The following is a 20,697-nucleotide window of genomic DNA, read 5'->3' on the forward strand; positions in this document are numbered from 1 at the left end:
ATAATAATAATATTTATGTCAGAACCCTGCTACTAGAGCCTGTATGTGGCTCTGAGTTTCAGGGTCACTGACATTGATAAGACACCTGCGTCTCAGGACTCGGAGAAGAAACGGCTGCTGGACTTGGCGGGGAATTTGCGCGGGGTTTTACTGAGCGGGAAGAGACTTTTCAAATGAGGGGGAGGGTATATAAAGGACGGTTGGCCGGAGTCTCCCATTCTTGGCTTTTCTGATGTTTATGTTTCCTGCAGTAAAGTTTCTGGTGATATCACAGAGAGTCTCGTGTGTTCATTCAGGAGCGGCTGTGGTGAGCTGACACTAAGCCAAGAAAATAGACACCATCCCGCTGTAGCGGTGAGGTGTAACATGCAAGTGGAGGATGAAGAGCTCTTGGGCGCAGGAGGAGGAAGGTCGGGAAGGGCCACTCCCGAGCCGGACGCTGAGTTCCACCAGCTGGCGGCCCTGGCGTCATCCACCGCTTATGCCCAGCCAAATGGGGTAACCCAGAGGCGTGGAGTGGTGCGGGGAGACAGCACCGGAGGAGAGGAAGGTTCACCTTCCCCAGGCCCACAAAGGATGGTGTTTCTGGAGGAGAGGATGTCGGCGATGGAGACCACCCTGGCAGTAATGTCGAGGGCGATGGAGCGCCTGGCGTTTTTGGCGGAGCCAGAGAGAGGAAGGGAACTTCGGGCTGGCTCAATGTGGGACGTGAGCGTGGGAAGCAGCCAGGGCTTTGCAGACCTCCCAGCACCGAAGGGAAGGGAAATGCGAAAGGAGCCCGGCGCCCGACCCAAGACCCAAACAAGCCTGACGCGGGTGGAGGAGAGTGACGACGAAGGGGAAAAGCCTCCGAGAATCCCGGCTACGCTCCCAGCTGAGACCCTAGTGCCCCTGGCGAATGCCGGGCGTGGCACAGGGCAAAGAGAAACAGCAGCGGGGCCCACTGGTCCGCAAGGGGGCTTGCGACGGGCGGAGAATTGGGGATTGCCACCACAGGGACCCCTACCGAGACGAGAGGAACTAAGGATCGAGTTTGGGGGAGAGTCCTCTGAACTGGATTTTTTCCTTACCACGGTGAGGGGCTATATGGAGGACAATGCTCACACTTTTAGAACGGAATCCAGCCGGATACGGGCCATTGGTGCAGTGTTGAAGAGGGGAGCGGCTAGCTGGTACGTTCAGCTGCACGCGCGGCGCGACCCATGTCTGGGGTCAGTCCGACGCTTTATGGGGGCCCTGGAGACCCGTTTCCGAGATCCATTGGAGCAGATCCGGGCGAGGGAGAAGTTGAAGACCATCTCCCAGGGGCAGAGGTCGGTATCTGAGTATGCGGAGGAATTCCAATGCCTCGCCGAAAAGGTGCCGGAATGGTCTGCAGTGACAAAGATGGAACTCTTCAAAGAGGGGCTCAGGCGGGAGATCCTCTCCTGGGCGGTGCATCGTGATGAGCCTGACACACTGCGCGGATGGATTCAGCTGGCGGGGCGCGTCGAGACATCGCTGGCCCAGGCGAGGAGGCACCGAGGAGCGCTACAGCAACGGCCGCAGATGAAAGAGGGGAGCCGGAAGGAGGGATCAGCCCCAGCCGGGAGGAGAGCGGAGCCGACAGGGAACGTGAGCGCCAGCAGGAGTGGCTGCTTTGTGTGCGGCCGGTTGGGCCACAGAGCTGCCGAGTGCTGGCAGAGAAAAGGGGAAAGCGGAGGCCAGCCCAAACCAAGAGCCGTGGCAGGAAAACGCGCCAAGGAAGAAACACCGATGAGGCACCATTCGGGGGGGTTGGTAAGTCAGGACAAAGCTATGATAGTGGTCCCCATTCAGCTTGAAAATGGCAGCAAACAAGCAACCTGCAAAGCGTTTGTGGATTGTGGATGTTCCAGGAACATCATTTCCCCTGAATTAGCCGAGGGATTGGGATGCGAAAGAACGAACCTAGAATCCCCAATAGCATTTTCGCAGTTGGACGGATCCACAGCATCAGGATCGTTAGCTAGGTACAGTGCCGAAGATGTAAAGTGTAAGATAGGGAGTTGGGAAGGAAAGGTGTCATTTGTGATATCACAAATAGCCAGCTATAATGTTATACTAGGCATGCCGTGGCTGGGGCAGGCCAACCCGCAAATCAACTGGGAGGATAAGAGCATGATTTTCGGGATGAGTTTGGAAGAAGGGAGCCAGGAAGTTGAGAGGGAGCCGGGGAAAAGGGGGGAGGAAGACTCTATCAGAATAGCAGAACTGGCAGATAAATTACCCCCAGAGTATCGGGATTTTGTGGACGTGTTTGACGAGAAGGAAGCAGACAATTTCCCACCGAAGCGGAGAGTTGAAGTGAAAATAGAGCTAGTCCCAGGAGCAGAGCTTCCCAAGGCAAAGATATACCCGATGTCGGCTAGGGAAAAGGAGGAACTGAGAAAGTACATTGATAAAAACCTAGCGAGGGGTTTCATAGAACCTTCGAACTCCCCTTTAGGGGCACCTGTGTTGTTTAGGCGGAAAAAGGACCAAACGCTGAGGCTCTGCATTGACTACAGGGGCCTGAATGCAATCAGTACTGTAAATAAATACCCTCTACCCTTAGTGAAGGACTTGATCGCCCAGTTATCGGAGGGACAGATATTCACTAAATTGGATTTAATTGAGGCTTACCATAAATTGCAGATCAAACCAGAGGACAGGTGGAAGACGGCCTTCTCCTGCACCTTCGGATTATTCAATTATTGTGTGCTCCCATTCGGTTTATGCGGGGGAGGGGCCGCGTTCATGCAATTAATCAACGAAGTGTTGCATCCATTATTGTACAAGGGAGTCTTTATTTTTTTAGATGACATATTGATAATGTCTCGGACTAAGGAGCAACACGTAGAACTAGTCAGGGAAGTCCTACAAAAGTTGAGGGAAGCGAAGCTGTATGCGAAGTTTGCCAAATGCGAGTTCAATAAAGACCAGATAGACTTTCTGGGGTATAGGATTTCCTCCCAGGGAGTGGCGATGGACCCTGCGAAGGTGGAAGACGTAAGGGGGTGGGAAGCCCCCAGAACACGGAAGCAGCTGCAATCCTTCCTGGGGTTCGCAAACTTCTATAGAACATTTATCAAGGACTTTGCGCGCCTCACTTTGCCGTTAACGGATTTGTTAAAGACTAAAGGCAGGGGAGAAACAGCCAAAGTGAAGGCCCCAGGGGCCAAACTGACCTGGACAATAGAATGCCAGGAAGCTTTCGAAGCCCTAAAAAAGCGTTTTACTGAGGAGCCTGTCCTACAGCACCCTGATATGTCTAAGGCCTTTGTACTACATTGCGATGCGTCAGACCGGGCATATGGGGCAGTTCTGCTGCAGAAAGACGAGGGGGGGAACCTGAAGCCATGTGGCTATCTGTCGAAAAAGTTTAGCGATACAGAAAAAAACTGGCCGATTTGGGAGAGAGACGCCTTAGCGATTCTGAAAGCACTAGAGTGCTGGAGACACTTTCTGGAAGGAAGTGGAACACCGTTTGAGGTGTGGACTGATCATAGAAATTTACAGTATCTGAGATCCCCTCGTAAACTATCAGCGAAGCAGATTAGATGGGCCCAATATTTCAGCCGTTTTGATTTCAGACTCAAGTTCTTCCAGGGGAAACACAACATACTCGCTGACGCTCTTTCTCGGATGCCTCAGCACGGGGGAGGAATTCAGGAATCTGAGGGGAGCCTTTTCCTAGATAAGCAATGGGGCCTGGCAGTACTGACTCGAGCACAAGCGGCCAAAGAAAACAAACGTACTGCCATTTCCACGGGGGGAGGAGAAATATGGGAGGAAGAGTTGAAGCGAGCATATGGAATGGACAAATGGTTACAAACGAACAAAGAACAGGGAGAACTGTGTGGGGATTTGGTGTTTGTTAATAAGAAATTGTATATTCCTGAATGTTTAAGACAAGAAATGTTAAGGAAATGCCATGATAACAAGGGTGCAGGTCATCTAGGCCCCACCAGGACTATTAAACTGTTGGCCAAACAATGCTGGTGGCCCGGAATGAGGAAAGACGCCAGGGGGTACGTCACGCAGTGTGAATTATGTGCAGAGGGAAAAACACCACCTGGGAAGCCCCAGGGGCTATTGCAGAAGGTGGTGGAGCCCATGAGGCCATGGGAATGCGTGGCAATGGATTTTGTAGGCGAACTACCCCCCAGCAGAGGCCACAGATACATTTGGACAATATTGGACCTATTCTCAAAACAGGCACACTTTGTGGCCCTGCCAAAACTCCCCTCGGCTGAAAAGCTAGCTGATTTGTATGTGAAGCATGTATATCGCCTACATGGGTGTCCCGACAAAATAATTAGCGACCGGGGAGTCCAATTCACTGCAAAATTTTGGGGAAAATTCTTACAGCTGTTAGGAGCGGAAAGGAATCTGAGCTCGGCTTTTCATCCCGCAACCAACGGGGGGGTCGAACGTACCCAACAGACACTGTGCCAATTCTTGAGGATGTACACCAATTATAGACAGGACGATTGGGCGGACCTTCTTCCGTTTGCTGAGATGGCTTTTAACGGGGCCGTACATTCGGCCACAGGTCGTGCCCCATTCGAAATAGTATACGGACAGGAGGTGGCACCTTTCCCCAGGCTACCCGAGTGGAAGGAAGGAGAGGGCCAGACCGACAAGGAATGGCCGGCCAAAATTAAGCAAGGGTGGCAGACCGTGGTGGAGGCATTGCGGGAAACACAAAAGAAGTACAAGCTCTTTGCAGATCGTAGGCGCCGAGAGGGGGACAAATTGGGCGAAGGAGATCTGGTTTGGCTGAGCACAAAAAACCTGAAATTGGGGTTCCCATCTAAGAAATTGGCTCCACGCTATATAGGGCCGTTCAGGGTAGCGAAAAGAATAAACGAAGTGACCTATGAGCTGAGGCTACCCAAGGACCTAGGAAAGGTACACCCGGTATTCCATTGCAGCCTGTTAAAAAAGTATAAAGGAACTCTGGACAGCGGAGAACAATAGTTGTGTTTAATCTTTTCCTTCCAGGACGAAGGGGAGGAGGACGCCATGTCAGAACCCTGCTACTAGAGCCTGTATGTGGCTCTGAGTTTCAGGGTCACTGACATTGATAAGACACCTGCGTCTCAGGACTCGGAGAAGAAACGGCTGCTGGACTTGGCGGGGAATTTGCGCGGGGTTTTACTGAGCGGGAAGAGACTTTTCAAATGAGGGGGAGGGTATATAAAGGACGGTTGGCCGGAGTCTCCCATTCTTGGCTTTTCTGATGTTTATGTTTCCTGCAGTAAAGTTTCTGGTGATATCACAGAGAGTCTCGTGTGTTCATTCAGGAGCGGCTGTGGTGAGCTGACAATTTATTTATTTACTTATTTATTTACAGTATTTATATTCCGCCCTTCTCACCCCGAAGGGGACTTAGGGCGGATTACAATGAACACATATATGGCAAACATTCAATGCCAACAGGCAAACAACATTCAGTTTTAGACAGACACAGGCATTTTAACATCTTTCCAGCTTCACGATTCCGGCCACAGGGGGAGCTGTTGCTTCACCGTCCATTGGTGGCTGTTCTTCCTCATTCTTTTCCTCGTGTTTTGCTGGCAGTTTTATGGTGTTGTAGATTAGTTAAATTAGCCTCCCGCATAAAGTATACCTAAATTTTCCCTACTTGACAGATACAACTGTCTTTCGGGGCTGCATAGGTCAACAGCAAGCCGGGCTATTTTTTTTTAATGGTCGGAGGCTTAACTTGACCCGGGCTTCGAACTCATGACCTCTCGGCCAGTAGTGATTTATAGCAGCTGGTTACTAGCCAGCTGCGCCACAGCCCAGCCTCTAATGATAGTAATAATAATGACTTTGGTAATACACAGTGCTTCACTGCCTTCTCAGCTTCCTTTCTGGAAGAATCCTTTCTTGGGAGGTGTTAGCTGGCCCTGAATGTTTCCTTTGTGGAATTTCCAGTTTTCCTGCTTTCAGACTGTTGGTCTTTATTTACTGTCCTGGTTTTAGAGATTATATTGTTCTGCATTATTCTATCCCAGTAATTATTTCATATTAAAGTAGAATCTCACTTATCCAACATTCGCTTATACAATGTTCTGGATTATCCAATGCAGTCTGCCTTTTCATAATCAATGTTTTTGTAGTCAGTGTTTTAAATTCATTGTGATATTTTAGTGGTAAATTTGTAAATACAGTACAGTAGAGTCTCACTTATCCAACATAAACGGGCCGGCAGAATGTTGGATAAGCGAATATGTTGGATAATAAGGAGGGATTAAGGAAAAGCCTATTAAACATCAAATTAGGTTATGATTTTACAAATGAAGCACCAAAACATCATGTTAGACAACAAATTTGCCAGAAAAAGTAGTTCCATGTGCAGTAATGCTATGTAGTAATTACAGTAGAGTCTCACTTATCCAACACTCGCTTATCCAATGTTCTGGATTATCCAACGCATTTTTGTAGTCAATGTTTTTAATATATCGTGATATTTTGGTGCTAAATTCATAAATACAGTAATCAGGGCCAGCTAACACCTCCCAGCAAAGTATTCCCATCATCAAAGTCTGGAAAATCCTCTGTTTTCTCAGGGCCACAGACAGTAGAAGCACATAAAATATCGCAAACAACACCACTTTGAAAACAAGGGAATTCCAGACAGGAAACAATCAGGGCCAGCTAACACCTCCCAACAAAAAATTCACTCAGGGAGGAAACAGCCAGGCTTTAAAGCTGCAAGGCCATTACATCCTAATCATTTTTCCTAATTGCAGCATTCATACTTGCCTCCAACAGACAAAAGAACCCAATCAGAAATATTGTATATTCACAACCTTTAGGAAATAATATCCCCTGATGGCACAGCGTGTTAAAAGCACTGAGCTGCTGAACTTCTGGACCGGAAGGCCGCAGGTTTGAATTGGGGGAGTGGAGAGAGCCTCCACTGTTAGCCCCAGCTTCTGCCAACCCAGAAGTTCAAAAACATGCAAATGGGAGTAGATCAATAGGTACTGCTCCGGCGGGAAGGTAACACCGCTCCATGCAGTCATCCCACATGACCTTGGAGGAGTCTACGGACAACGCCGGCTCTTCGGCTTAGAAATGGAGATGAGCACCAACCCCCAGAGTCAGACATGACTGGACTTAACGTCAGGGGAAAACCTTTACCTTTACCTTAACTACCACCAATTCCCCAATACTTTATTTCCCATACCACCAGACTTCGCCACAGCAACGCGTGGCCGGGCACAGCTAGTATATCACTGATTTTTCATTATCTGCAGCAGTTTCCAGTCTGTTTCCAGCCTAAATTAATTACATAACAAAGGTTGAATAAACCATAAGGCCTTCCATCCAAACCCTTACCATACAGAAATATTCAAAGCACTCCTGATAGATGGCCATCTAGGCTCTGTTTAAAAATCTATCAAGAAGGCACTCCACAAAGCAGCATATTCCACTGCTGAACAGCTCTTATCATCAGGAAGTTCTTCCTAATGTTTAGGTGGAATCCTTTTTTGTAGTTTTGATTTTGATTTTGAATTTACAAAACTCTAAATGGCATGAGGGCAGAATATCTGCCAGACTGTAAGCCTTCCCAAAATCTGGAATCCTCAACAGAGGCCTTGTTCCAACAATATGAGATACGGCAGAAATATAAGTAGATTGACGTCCTTTTCACCATGATTTTTATTTTGTGTCCAAATTATCCCCTTCAAAGTCCCCTTGGGTAAATCTTTCAAATCTATGATTCTATCACAGTGTTTCCCAACCTGTGGGCCTAATATAAGGTCTGCGAGACATACAGGGAAAATTGGTTCCAGGGCCTGTTCCTGGGGTTGTTTGGGGTGCTGATTCAGAAAATTGCATTGGATAGATCACATCAGCTCTAGATTATTAAATATGATTTTCTGTGGGCAAGCAGATGGTGACTACTGGATGGCATATGTTCTGTATCAGAAGAAACTAGAGCTGATGTGGTCTATCCAATGCAGTTTTCTGAATTATAACCCCAAATAATCAAACCAAATCTAAAGTTGACCAAAAACTGATTCGTAACCCTTTTGGTACTAATGTTGGAAAGTGGTCAAAGTGGTGCCTTGTCAAAGTGGTCCCTGGTCAAAAAAAGGTTGGGAACCACTGTTCTATCGTATCACTCTCTACTGCAGATAAATGTTTACATTTTCATTTTAAAATAAAATGGTATGCATAAAGACACACATACACTTTACCTTTCCACGTTTTGTTGTAGTTGCTATTTGACATCAAGTCATTTCCAACTTAATAACAACCTTAAGGCAGGTTTAGCATGGCCTTTTTTGGCTAGGATTTGTTTGGGACAAGTACTGCCTTTGCCTCCCTTTGAGGCTGAAAAGGGTAACTTGCCTAAGGTCATCCAGTGAGTTTCCATAGCCAATTGAAGATTCAAACTCTGGCCTCCAAAAGCATAGTCCCAGGGCTGAAACTGCCATATCACGCTAGCCATGAGAGTTTTCCCCACCTACAGTCTTTTTTTATAAGCCCCGCTATTACCTAGAGAATATTTACTGACATTTATGATATTCAAGTTCACTGTGTCCAATGAGTCATATTCATTTAGCTGAGGTTTATTTTAAGTAGCACTAATGTTGAACTGAGCTCAAAGTACACATGACTCAGAAAAGCTCAATAAATACATCTCACCCTAAGAACCATGGCAGGATCTCCACCAAAACAAGTTTTTACTGTCCAATTGAGGATTTCGTTTGTGCTTGTAGCTTCACTCACCCATCCACTGACAGTTCCTCGCCCCATGTACTTTATAGGTGGCGTGTCTATTGACAATGGCACATAACCTGTCCAATTCGAAAAGTAGCTCATTCTGTCCCAGCCACTCGTACATATTTCTCATTCAAATTTCAACATCTGCAGATCCCTTCGAGTTAGAGAAAAGCTTCCAATAATAAGATCTGCATATACTATTTTTTCACGAAGAATGTTTTTGTGATATGTACCTGATCAAGGAAGCGTTGAAGATCACACTCTTTCAGATGAAGATTATCCACTCTATCTGGAAAACGTGCTTTAAAAGAATCCAGCCATAGAGTATAGTTGTCTCTTGTGAGGGCTGGATTCTTCAGATTAAATCCAATGGTGAGGTCTTTAATATTTCTGTAAAGGAAGCCATAATTGACCTTAATTGTTTGCATCATTACAATTCCTGACAAATATTGCCTACAACCACTCATCCTAGTAGTAGATCTTACGTGCATGTAGACAAAATGAATCCCCACCAACGGACTGTAGGTATTTTCTAAAATGTGTAGAAATACAACTTTTTATTAAAATCTAAAGGAAATGCGATTTTCCCCCACCCAAAACTACTGTTTTTGATTGCAGCTGGAACAGTAATATTGGATTGAGCTCCACAAAAATGTCAGCAAGTGAGACAGGAAAAGGATTGATATAATATTACATTTTCCAATCCCAAACACAATCCTGATAGCAACATTTTGAACCAATGGATGTTCCAAGACTACCTTCCAAAGGTGTTCCATGTGCTACAGTAGTCCAGCTTTCCTCGACATAGATCCTTTGAGATATTTCTGGCTATAACTCCCATCAGCCCCATTCAGTATGGCTAATGGTCAGAAATGGTGTAAGTCAGTGTTTCTCAACCTGGGAGTTGGAACCTGTGGGGTGGGTCGCGAGGGGGGTGTCAGAGTGGTCACCAAAGACCATCAGAAAACACATATTTCTGATGGTCTTAGGAACCTCTTTGGCAGAGAAGTGTGAAGATCTCTCCACCTGTTCTCCTCTTCTTTTTTGGAAACAGATGGTGAATCCTCCCACCAAAAGTATTCAAATTTGGGTGTATTAGTTATTTGTGCCAAATTTGGTCCAGTGAAGAAGAATAATAATAATAATAATAATAATAATAATAATAATAATAATAATAATAACTTTATTCTTATACCCCGCCCCATCTCCCCGGAGGGACTCGGGGCGGCTGACATAGGGCCTTGCCCAGCACAACAATGTGACAACAACAACAAAACAATAAAACAAATATCCCAACAATAAAACATTCGCATCAATAAAACAGTCATAAAAATCAACATACAGAATAAAATGTTAAAAACAGGAGACTAAAACACGGATCTGGGCCAAAGTGCAGAATACTTCAAAATGGGGAGAGGTAGATCCACAGCTAACATAGTCAATAAAGTGCATTTATAATACTGGCAAAACATCATTGATGGAGCTATTGTTGAATGGGCAGATAAATCGAGCCTACAACGATTAATCATCGAAGGCCTTTTGGAAGAGCCAGGTTTTTAGGCTCTTCCGGAAGGAGAGGAGGGTGGGGGCCTGCCTGATCTCCCTGCGGAGCAGGTTCCAAAGCCGGGGGGCCACGACGGAGGAGGCCCTCTCTCTTGTCCCCACCAACTGCGACTGCGAGGGTGGTGGAAGGGAGAGGAGGGCCTCCCCCAATGAGTGAAGAGATTGTGCGGGTTCATAGGGGGAGGTGCGGTCTCTCAGGTAGGTGGGTCCCAAACCGTTTAGGGCTTTGTAGGTGATAACCTGCACCTTGAATTGGGCCTGGAAAATAAACGGCAGCCAATGGAGCTCCTTAAACAGAGGCGTTGAACGCGCCCTGTAATTCGCTCCAGTTAGAAGCCTGGTTGCCGAGCGTTGTACTAGTTGTAATTTCCGGGCCCTCTTCAAAGGCAGCCCCACGTAGAGCACATTGCAATAATCCAGTCTAGAGGTAACTAAGGCATGGACCACCATGGTCAGATCAGACTTCTCGAGGTATGGTCGCAGCTGGTGCACAAGTTTTAATTGTGCAAAGACCCTCCAGGCCACGGCTGACACCTGGACCTCAAGAGTCAGCCCCGAATCCAGGAGGACCCCCAAGCTGCGGACCTGCGCCTTCAGGGGGAGTGCGACCCCGTCAAGCACAGGTTGCCACCCAATACCCCGATCAGATGTACGACTGACCTGGAGGACCTCTGTCTTGTCAGGATTAAGTCTCAGCTTGTTCACCCTCATCCAGGCCAACACAGCGGCCAGGCACTGGTCCAGAATCTGAGGGGCTTCCTTGGATTTTGGTGGAAAAGAGTAGTAGAGTTGGGTGTCATCCGCATAGAGATGGCACCATACTCCAAAACTCCGGATGACCTCTCCCAGCGGTTTCATGTAGATGTTAAAAAGCATGGGAGACAGAATGGAACCTTGCGGGACCCCACAGGTCAATGGCCAGGGGTCCAGGCAGGTGTCCCCCAGCTTCACCAACTGGGAACTGTCCACCAGGAAGGACTGGAGCCACTGCAGAGCAGTACCCCCAAGGCCCATCCCGGAGAGCCGTCCCAGAAGGATACCATGGTCGATGGTATCGAAAGCCGCTGAGATGTCCAAGAGAACCAGCAGGTTCACACTCCCCCTGTCCAGCTCCCTGCAGAGGTCATCCACCAAAGCGACCAAAGCCGTCTCAGTACTGAAACCAGGCCTGAAGCCAGACTGCAGTTGGTCCAGAAAATCCGTATCTTCCAAGAATCCCTGGAGCTGAGAGGCAACCACCCGCTCCAAGACCTTGCCCAAAAATGGAAGGTTGGAGATTGGTCTGTAATTACAAAGGTTGGTCGAATCCAAAGAGGCCTTCTTCAAAATAGGCTTTACCACAGCTTGTTTTAGGCTAGATGGAAATTTGCCCTGCCCCAAAGAGGCATTAATTATCGTCACAAACCAATCAACTAACCCACCACTGGCCTGTTTTAAAAGCCAAGATGGGCAAGGGTCAAGGGCACAGATGGTTGCCCTCACCGCTCCAAGAATCTTGTCCACATCATCAGGCTGCACAAGCTGAAACGAATCCCACAAGATCGAACAGACAGATGCCTCGGTTACCTCACCTGGCAATGCATCAAGGCCGGCATCCAAGTCGGAACGAATCTGAGCGACTTTGTCTGCAAAATGGTGAGCGAACTTGCTACACCGAGTTGCCGAGATGTCAGGTGCCCCCCCACACACCACAAGAAGGGTGGAGGAGCTCCCCAAAAACCTGAAACAACTCATACATAATACATCCTGCATATCATATATGTACATTACAATTCATAGCAGCAGTAGCAAAATTACAGTTATGAAGTTGCAACAGAAATAATGTCATCGTTGGGGGTCACCACAACATGAGGAATTGTAGTAAGGGGAATTGTAGTAAGGTTGAAAACCAGTGGTGTAAGTTATTCTCATATCTGAAGTAGCAGTTCACAAAAAAGGGACTCCAGGTGTTGTTGACTTCAGCTCCTAGATGCACCATCCAGTGTAGCCACAGATTTGTGGAATACTGGCAGGGTTTGGGGAGGATTGACCCACGATTCTGGGAATTGTAGTTCACCCACTCCAAACTGAGAATATTTAACATTCAAAGACAAATAATGCCTTTTTTAAATTACCCGGGCATCGCCAGGTTCTCAAACTAGTACTATATAAAGAAACACACAGAGAAAATATTAAGAGCAGTAGAAATGGATCAATAGCTTAAACTGATCCCATACTTCATTAAATTGCAATCACTCACTTATCCAAGCAGTCCCAATACCCCGTGGTTGCCTTGAATCCCAAAATTGAAAAAATTGGGATGGAAGCATACATAGATGTCAAACTGTTCACTGACGCAATTAGGACCGCATCCCTTTCACAGTCGTTTCTAGAGAGAAGAATTCCATGTAAACTGATTAAAATCGATAAAGGACAGTACCAAACTTCTAAAATTCATGGGACTGAATATTTACATAATAAATGGCAAAGATTCAGTGCCTCACAATCATACAAAAGAAAATATTACAAGTCTAAAAACAATACATATAACCATAAATAAGCCAATTAAAAACTATATAAATAATCAGACATACCATAAAATATTAAAACATTTAACATTAAGGCATTTAAAACATTGCATCGATCCCATGGTTTCCTATAAGATAAAGGTAAAGGTTTTCCCCTGACGTTAAGTCCAGTCATGTCTGACTCTAGGGGTTGGTGCTCATCTCCATTTCTAAGCCGAAGAGCCGGCGTTGTCCGCAGACACCTCCAAGGTCATGTGGCCGGCATGACTGCATAGAACGCCGTTACCTTCCCGCTGGAGCGGTACCTATCGATCTACTCATATTGGCATGTTTTCAAACTGCTAGGTTGGCAGAAGCTGGAGCTAATAGCGGGCGCTCAATCCGTTCCTGAATTTGAACCTGCGACCTTTCGGTCTGCAAGTTCAGCAGCTCAGTGCTTTGACACACTTAACCACCGGGGCTCCTATGGTTTCCTATAGCTGCTTATATATTGCAATCATTCATTGAATGCCTGCTTGCACAGTCAAGTTTTTAAACTGTTTTCTGAACATCAGGAGGGAGAGGGCTAATAATAATATAATAATAATAACTTTATTTTTATACCCCGCCCCATCTCCCCAATGGGGACTCGGAGTGGCTTACATGGGGACTAAGCCCGAAAACATACAACAATAAAATGATAAAACAATTATTCCAACAGTAATACATCAATATCAATAAAACCATCATAGTAATCAACATATAGCATAAAATATTAATCTGATCTCTCTGGGGAGGGAGTTCCACAGCCAAGGTGCCACAACCGAGAAGGCCCTGTCTCTCGTCTCCACCAATTGAGCCTGCGAAGACAGCGGGACTGAGAGCTGGATCTTCATGGCTGATCTTAATGCTCTAATTGGCTCATAAAGGGAACATAAATTCTGAAATTGCGCTGGGAAGCTATACAACTAGGAAGGCAAAAAACTGGTGGAAAATGGGATGGAGTGGAGTAAACTGAATGGAGAAAGACATGATCTGCTGACTGACTGGATCATTCAGCTGAAGTACTTCTCACATTCACAACCATAAAGAGCTCTAGTTCCAAGTGAGGTCTTCATTGCTAACTTTGCTGGAACAAATTCTGCAAGACGTCTTGTTTCTCAAATTCATTTGCTCAAATATATTTGAACAATCCCACCTCTCTGTTGACTTTTTTCATGTGGATAATTTGTGGAGCTCACCATAGCTGCACAACTTGTTGCTGTATGAGTATCTGTGAGCTGGGACACTCATCCACACAACAGTAATAGGCCATTCGTCCACAATCTGCAGCTATATGAATATCAAATTCAAATTCAAATCACGTTTTATTGATTAGCCCATTGGCCGTATCAAAACATTTAACACATAGACATACATACAACATACAACCCGCAGTAAAAAAGAAGTTAAAATAAACAAGCTGTTAACAAGACCCCGTTCAGATCAAATATCTGCATCACCTCCACAGTTTACCCCAATTGATTCCAGATATGCAATTCTCAGCTGTGTTGCTTTGAATAGGAAAAGGGCTGTTTTGTGTGTTATTTTAGGATTCTGGCCGGCCAACAAAAATGAAATTTTAATATGTGGGTCCCAGTGTGTTTTGTGAATAATGTATGGCCCGAGGCATTGGTCTCTCTCTTTCTTATACAATTCACAGCCAAACAGAACATGTGCGATATCCTCCACCTCTGATGCTCCACAAATACAAAATCATTCGTTGTATGGAACTTGATTAAACCTTCCGTGTTTGACCATTGTATCCAGCTGCTCAAAACGGGCTCTGGCAAATACCCTCCTGAGGTGTTTAGGCATTTCTGTCTTTAGATACCTGGCTGTTTGGAAAGTATGTTTAAAACGGCTTAACCATTTCAATGAGCCAGCTTTACTCGGGGTAGCAATGTCTTTTTGGCCTTCTATATCCAGTACTCGTTGAGCAACTATTTTTGGATCTAGTTCTTCTAAGAGATTTGGATACCGAATCGGAAGTCCACAACTCCTAATGTATTTTGTCAGATGAACTAGCCAAGAGGACTGATGTTGATTTTCTATCTGCTCTAACAGGCACAGTTTTGGCAGTCTATCATTTGCCATGGCAATCAATTTTATCCAGTAGTTGTAGGCCCTGATTTTAGATAAGCTATCAACTGTGTATACTCCCAGTTCCGCTCTTACTGAGGCAGCTGGGGTCGTCCTGTCTACTCCTAGAAAACTTCGCAGGTGCTGTGATTGTGATTGCTCTAATAATGGTAACTGGTTTAGACCACAAACTTCAGCTCCATATAAAAGCATGGGGGTAACCTTCGCTTTATACACTTTAAGAAGTGAGTCTAAAGATCCTGGTTGGCTGTGATTTGTTAATTTAGGCAGTTGGTTTACACGTACTCTTGCCCTGACTGAGCTTCTTTGATGATGTGGTAGCCAAGAGCCGGTCTCAGAAAAAACAATTCCCAGGTATGTGAAAGTGCAAACTTGCTCTATTGGTTCACCACCCAGGAACCATCTATGTCTGTTATGTTGTTTGCCAAATACCATTATTTTTGATTTTGATTTATTAATAGTTAGAGCATTGTTATGATCAGGGGTCCCCAAACTAAGGTCCGGGGGCCGGATGCGGCCCTCCGAGGTCATTTACCTGGCCCCCGCTCTCAGTTTTATAATATATTGTATATACATATAATATTGATAATAATATTATAATGTAATACAATATAACACTAATAATAATACCATATAATAATATTAATTATATATTCTATATTACATATAATATTACTAATAATATTACAGTATAGTGGTATAGTTCAATATAGTAATATATAATGCTAATATTGTGCTAGGCTAATAATATAATATATTGTATGTACATATAATTTGTAAGCCACTCTGAGTCCCCTTCGGGGTGAGAAGGGTGTGATACAAATGTAGTAAATAAATGCAGTAAATAATAAATAAATAAATTTTAGACTTAGGCTCACCCAAAGACTGAAATGACTTGAAAGCACACAACAATAACAACAACAACATCCCTAATTAACTTGACTATCTCATTGGCCAGAAGCAGGACCACATTCCCATTGAAATCCTGATAAATGTATGTTGGTTAAAATTGTTTTTATTTTTAAATATTGTATTGTTCTTTCATTGTTCTTGTTGTTGTTGTTGTTTTTGCACTACAAATAAGACATACACAGTGTGCATCGGAATTTGTATTTTTTTCAAATGATAATCCGGCCCCTCAACAGTCTGAAGGATTGTGGACCGGCCCTCGGCTTAAAAAGTTTGAGGACCCCTGGTTATGACAATAAATATTAAATCTTCTCAGCAGCCTACGTAGCCCGACTTGCGAGTATGATAATAAAATCATATCATCAGCATATAGTAGGATGTTAAGACATACAAAAGCCCTGTGTTTTACACAGCTTAGGCATATGTACCTCTGGGTCCTTCAGCTGTTCGGGGAGATCATTTACGTATAAGCTAAATAACTGTGGTGCTAATATACACCCTTGTCTAACCCCTTTGTATGTTTCTACACTGTTTGTCATGGCTCCTTGCGTCCCGAATTGCACTTTCAGGAAGGTGTTTGTGTAAAGCGCTTTGATTAGTGCCAGCAGTCTGGGTTCCATATTGAGATCAGTTAATTTTTTCCATATATGAGTATCTGTAAACTGGGGTTTTCATCCACAACAGTGATATTGCAGCCCCTGAAACATTCCGATAGTATTCTAAAGCCTTTTGACTTTCTAATTATTTTTAAACCACCAGCTTCGGGGGGTGGTAATAATAATAATAATAATAATAATAATAATAATAATAATAATAATAATATACTTTATTTATATTCCACTCTATCTCCCCAAGGAGACTCAGAGTAGATTACAGAATACATAATGCGTTTCCCCCAAAATAAGACCAGGTCTTATGCTAATTTTTGCTCCAAAAGATGTGTTAAGGCTTGTTTTCAGGGGCAGTCTTATTTTTTCAAATTGACTTTTTAAATGAACTATATTATCTAGGGCTTATTTTTGAACTAGGGCTTATATTTCAAGCATCCTCAGAAATGCTGAAAAATCAGAGGACTTATTTTCGAGGTAGGTCTTTTTTGGGGGAAACAGGGTAGATGGCAAACATTCAATGCCATTATACAATTAACAACAAACTTGGCTTCCCTCTTTATCATCTCTGGCATCTGAAAGTAGGGGTAGTCAACGTCTTTCACTTGGTCCAAGAGTCTTGACAAAAGTAGGTCTTCCACCCCAATTTCAAGCCTTCAGAGATTTGCCAGGCTTACAAGGTGGTTTGTTGGAACAACGTATACACATAACCATGTACATAACCTGAAATGCTAACAGCTAAACTGCACATAACTGAAAAATCTGTGCAAACACACAATTCAATTAATGGGAGAGGGAAGGAGAAGGTGCAGATTAGAAAAGTGCATCGTTAAATTGCATTTTAAATTTACACGTGCTCAAAAAACCATAAAGTTGATAAGGGGCCGGGCTGTGGCGCAGGCTGTTGAGCAGCTGCAATAAATCACTCTGACCATGAGGTCATGAGTTCGAGGACAGCCCGTGGCGGGGTGAGCACCCGTCAATTAAAAATAAAAAATAGCCCCTGTTCGTTGCTGACCTAGCAACCCGAAAGATAGTTGCATCTATCAAGTAGAAAATAAGGTACCACTTATAAAAAAAGTGGGGAGGCAAGTTTAACTAATTTACGACCTGGAATGAGGAAGTGCCATCAGAGTGGATGATGAAGCAGCTGCTCCCCCCTGTGGCCAGAATTGAACATCCCCTCAGGAGAAGGTTAAATTGCCTCTGTGTCTGTCTGTCTCGGTCTCTGTTTGATGTGTTTATGGGCATTGAATGTTTGCCCTATGTGTGTGTAATGTGATTCACCCTGAGTCCCCTTCGGGGTGAGAAGGGCAGAATATAAATACTGTAAGTAAGTAAGTAAGTAAATAAATAAATAAATAAATATAAAATAAAGACGGGGAAAATGTGCATTGGATTCAAAGAAGTGTAGTAAAACGGAGATTGAGAGATTTCTGTATCACCTAGCCAAGAGTAACAGCTACTGCATAATTCTACAAGATATACTTACTTCTGTGGATTGTAGCTCGAATATGCTACGTGTCCCCCAAATCCTACGGAAAGGGAGAAGAAAATCTGACTGGCTGCGTCAAGCCACGCACGTGGATTGCTCAGGACTTTCAACTGTTCAACAAACAAGCAGAAGGGAGAATAATGCTAAATGCGTGATTAGACGATTCTTTTCCCTATATCATTGAGCGGCAGCTTTCTTTGTAAGTGAACGGAACACCTCTGTGTTTGCTTACTTCAACACATTGAACACAGAAATACAATGACAACCAAGCGTTGCAGGAGGTATTACTGCCAATACCAAGGGGATTGTCAGGGAGGCAATCCGTGGCAAGAACCCCAGTTTCCACATTGGCTGACATGTTTTTGATTTCCCTTACTTGGAGGTACATTTTTACAAAACAAAGAAAACACAGAATGCATTGCATTAAAATGACAACCACCAGTAAATGAACTGAGAAACAATGTAATTACCGTGGAAGCAAGGGCAAAATAAAGGAAACATTACAAAATTGAGTATAAACTGCTAGCACAGTGCGTTAAACCGCCAGCTACAGAAGATCTTGCCATCCAGAAGGTTGGCAGCTCAAGCTGTGGGTGGACTGAGCTCCCGCCGTCAGCCTAGCTTCTGCCTACCTAGCAGTTCAAAAACAGCAATGTGAGTAGATAGGTATTGCTTAGGCGAGGAGGTAAAAGACACTCCTGAAAAACATGCTGGTGGTTCGATCAGAAAGGCGTCCATAGACAGGCTCCTCGGCATGGAAGAATGGAACAAGAGCACCTACACATGGCTGAGTTGAGCACAGCCTCCAGATGCCGGAGATGAAAAAAGAGGGAAACTTTGCCTCTGTTTATGTACTGTACTGTCTTTGTCAATTGTATAACGGCATTGAATGTTTACCATATATGTATCTGCAATCCTCTCTGAGTCCCCTCGGGAAGATAGAACGGAATATAAATAAAGTATATTATTATATGTGGTTAATATATCAAACAAATGGGAACATACACAAGGTCCTTTATCTATCTATCCATCCATCCATTCATCTAGTATTCTGACTTTCTCCCAGCACAGGGAAATGCAAAAGTGTCTAAAAGGTCCCTCCCTCCCTCCACTACTTTAAAAATTAAAGCTGTGGGGATATGTGACATAATACAGGACTGAACACACAAAACCTCTTAAAATAAATCACAAATCATATATATCTACCAAAATGGAGGAATAGATTGTCAGGTATAGGACATAGTCAGTGGGAGGGCAAATCATTTCCATCTATTAATATTCAATTAGCCTTCACTGTGAAGAATCTTACAAACTAAGTGTGTGTACTTAAGAAGTCCTCTTCATGTGTCCAGTGAAATGTATTTCCAAGTAACCATGCATAAGATGGATGGCATTCAGTTGTTACCTCTAGAAGTAGGCCGGGCTGTGGCGCAGGCTGGTAAACAGCTGCTCAATAAATCACTCTGACCATGAGGTCATGAGTTCAAGGCCAGCCCGTGGCGGGGTGAGCACCCGTCAATTAAAAATAAAATATAGCCCCTGCTCGTTGCTGACCTGGCAACCCGAAAGATAATTGCATCTATCAAGTAGGAAATAAGGTGCCACTTATAAAAGTGGGGAGGCAAGTTTAACTAATTTACAACGTTGGAATGAGGAAGTGAGGAAGTGCCATCAGAGTGGATGATGAAGCAGCTGCTCCTCCCTGTGGCCAGAATCGAACATCCCCTCAGGAGAAGGTTAAATTGCCTCTGTGTCTGTCTGTCTGTTGTCTCTGTCTCGGTTCGATGTGTTTATGGGCATTGAATGTTTGCCCTATATGTACATAATGTGATCCGCCCTGAGTCCCCTTCGGAGTAAGAAGGGCGGAATATAAATACTGTAAATAAATAAATAAATAAAGGTAAAGGTAAAGTTTCCTCTGATGTTGTCCGACTCTGGGGGTTGGTGCTCATCTCCATTTCTAAGCCGAAGAGCCAGCATTGTCTGTACACACCTCCAAGGTAATGTGGCCGGCATGACTGCATGGAACGCCGTTACCTTCCCGCCGGAGCGGTACCTATGGATCTACTCACATTTGCATGTTTTCAAACTGCTAGGTTGGCAGAAGCTGAAGCTAACAGCGAGCGCTCACTCCGCTCCCCGGGTTTGAACCTGGGACCTTTCGGTCTGCAAGTTCAGTAGCTCAGCACTTTAACACACTGAGCCACCAGAGGCTCCATCTCTGGAACTACTTAACTGCAATAGCTGCCTTGATATTTTTATGTATGGGTTCAACTAATACACTTCTGATTAATAATTATTTAAGAGGCTTCAACTATAGAGTCTTTATAGTCCTATTTACTTGATCATCTTAGAATGAGCTTTTTTTTTCGTGTCAGGAGCAACTTGAGTTGCTTCTGGAGTGAGAGAATTGGCCGTCTGCAAGGACGTTGCCCAGGGGACGCCCGGATGTTTCGATGTTTTTTACCATCCTTGTGGAAGGCTTCTCTCATGTCCCCGCATGGAGCTGGAGCTGATAGAGGGAGCTCATCCGCACTCTCCCCGGGTGGGATTCGAACCTGGCAGCTTTCAGGTCAGCAACCCAACCTTCAAGTCACTTAGTCCACTACGCCATCGGGGGGCTCCAGAATGAGCTTATTCCCCTTGCTAACCTAATCCTAGGGGGAAATAAGCTCCCTTAACTCCCATTTTGGGTTCTATGATACAAAGGTTGTACGCATGCAGTTCATTGGTTGGAGGAGGC

At 44.7% G+C, this 20,697-nt stretch overlaps 2 protein-coding genes across 4 annotated transcripts in view; one reads left to right on the forward strand and one right to left on the reverse strand.

Moving 5' to 3' along the window:
- tert (telomerase reverse transcriptase) overlaps positions 1 to 5,284 on the forward strand; it is a 67,031-nt gene extending 61,747 nt beyond the window's left edge. For both annotated transcript variants that reach the window (XR_010006187.1, XM_062980818.1), the window contains one exon: positions 5,008 to 5,284. Coding sequence is in view for 1 of the 2 variants with exons in the window: in XM_062980818.1 (XP_062836888.1) it covers positions 5,008 to 5,084 (77 nt within the window). In the remaining variant the exon portion in view is untranslated. The remainder of the gene's footprint in view (positions 1 to 5,007) is intronic.
- LOC100562616 (sodium-dependent neutral amino acid transporter B(0)AT3) overlaps positions 1 to 20,697 on the reverse strand; it is a 52,723-nt gene that overhangs the window by 10,991 nt on the left and 21,035 nt on the right. For both annotated transcript variants that reach the window (XM_062980821.1, XM_062980822.1), the window contains 3 exons: positions 17,952 to 18,064; positions 12,554 to 12,682; positions 8,985 to 9,141 (listed from right to left, as the gene is read on the reverse strand). In XM_062980821.1, the coding sequence (XP_062836891.1) occupies positions 8,985 to 9,141; positions 12,554 to 12,682; positions 17,952 to 18,064 (399 nt within the window). The remainder of the gene's footprint in view (positions 1 to 8,984; positions 9,142 to 12,553; positions 12,683 to 17,951; positions 18,065 to 20,697) is intronic.

Source organism: Anolis carolinensis, chromosome 4 (assembly GCF_035594765.1).
Source record: "Anolis carolinensis isolate JA03-04 chromosome 4, rAnoCar3.1.pri, whole genome shotgun sequence".
Taxonomy (NCBI): domain Eukaryota; kingdom Metazoa; phylum Chordata; class Lepidosauria; order Squamata; family Dactyloidae; genus Anolis; species Anolis carolinensis.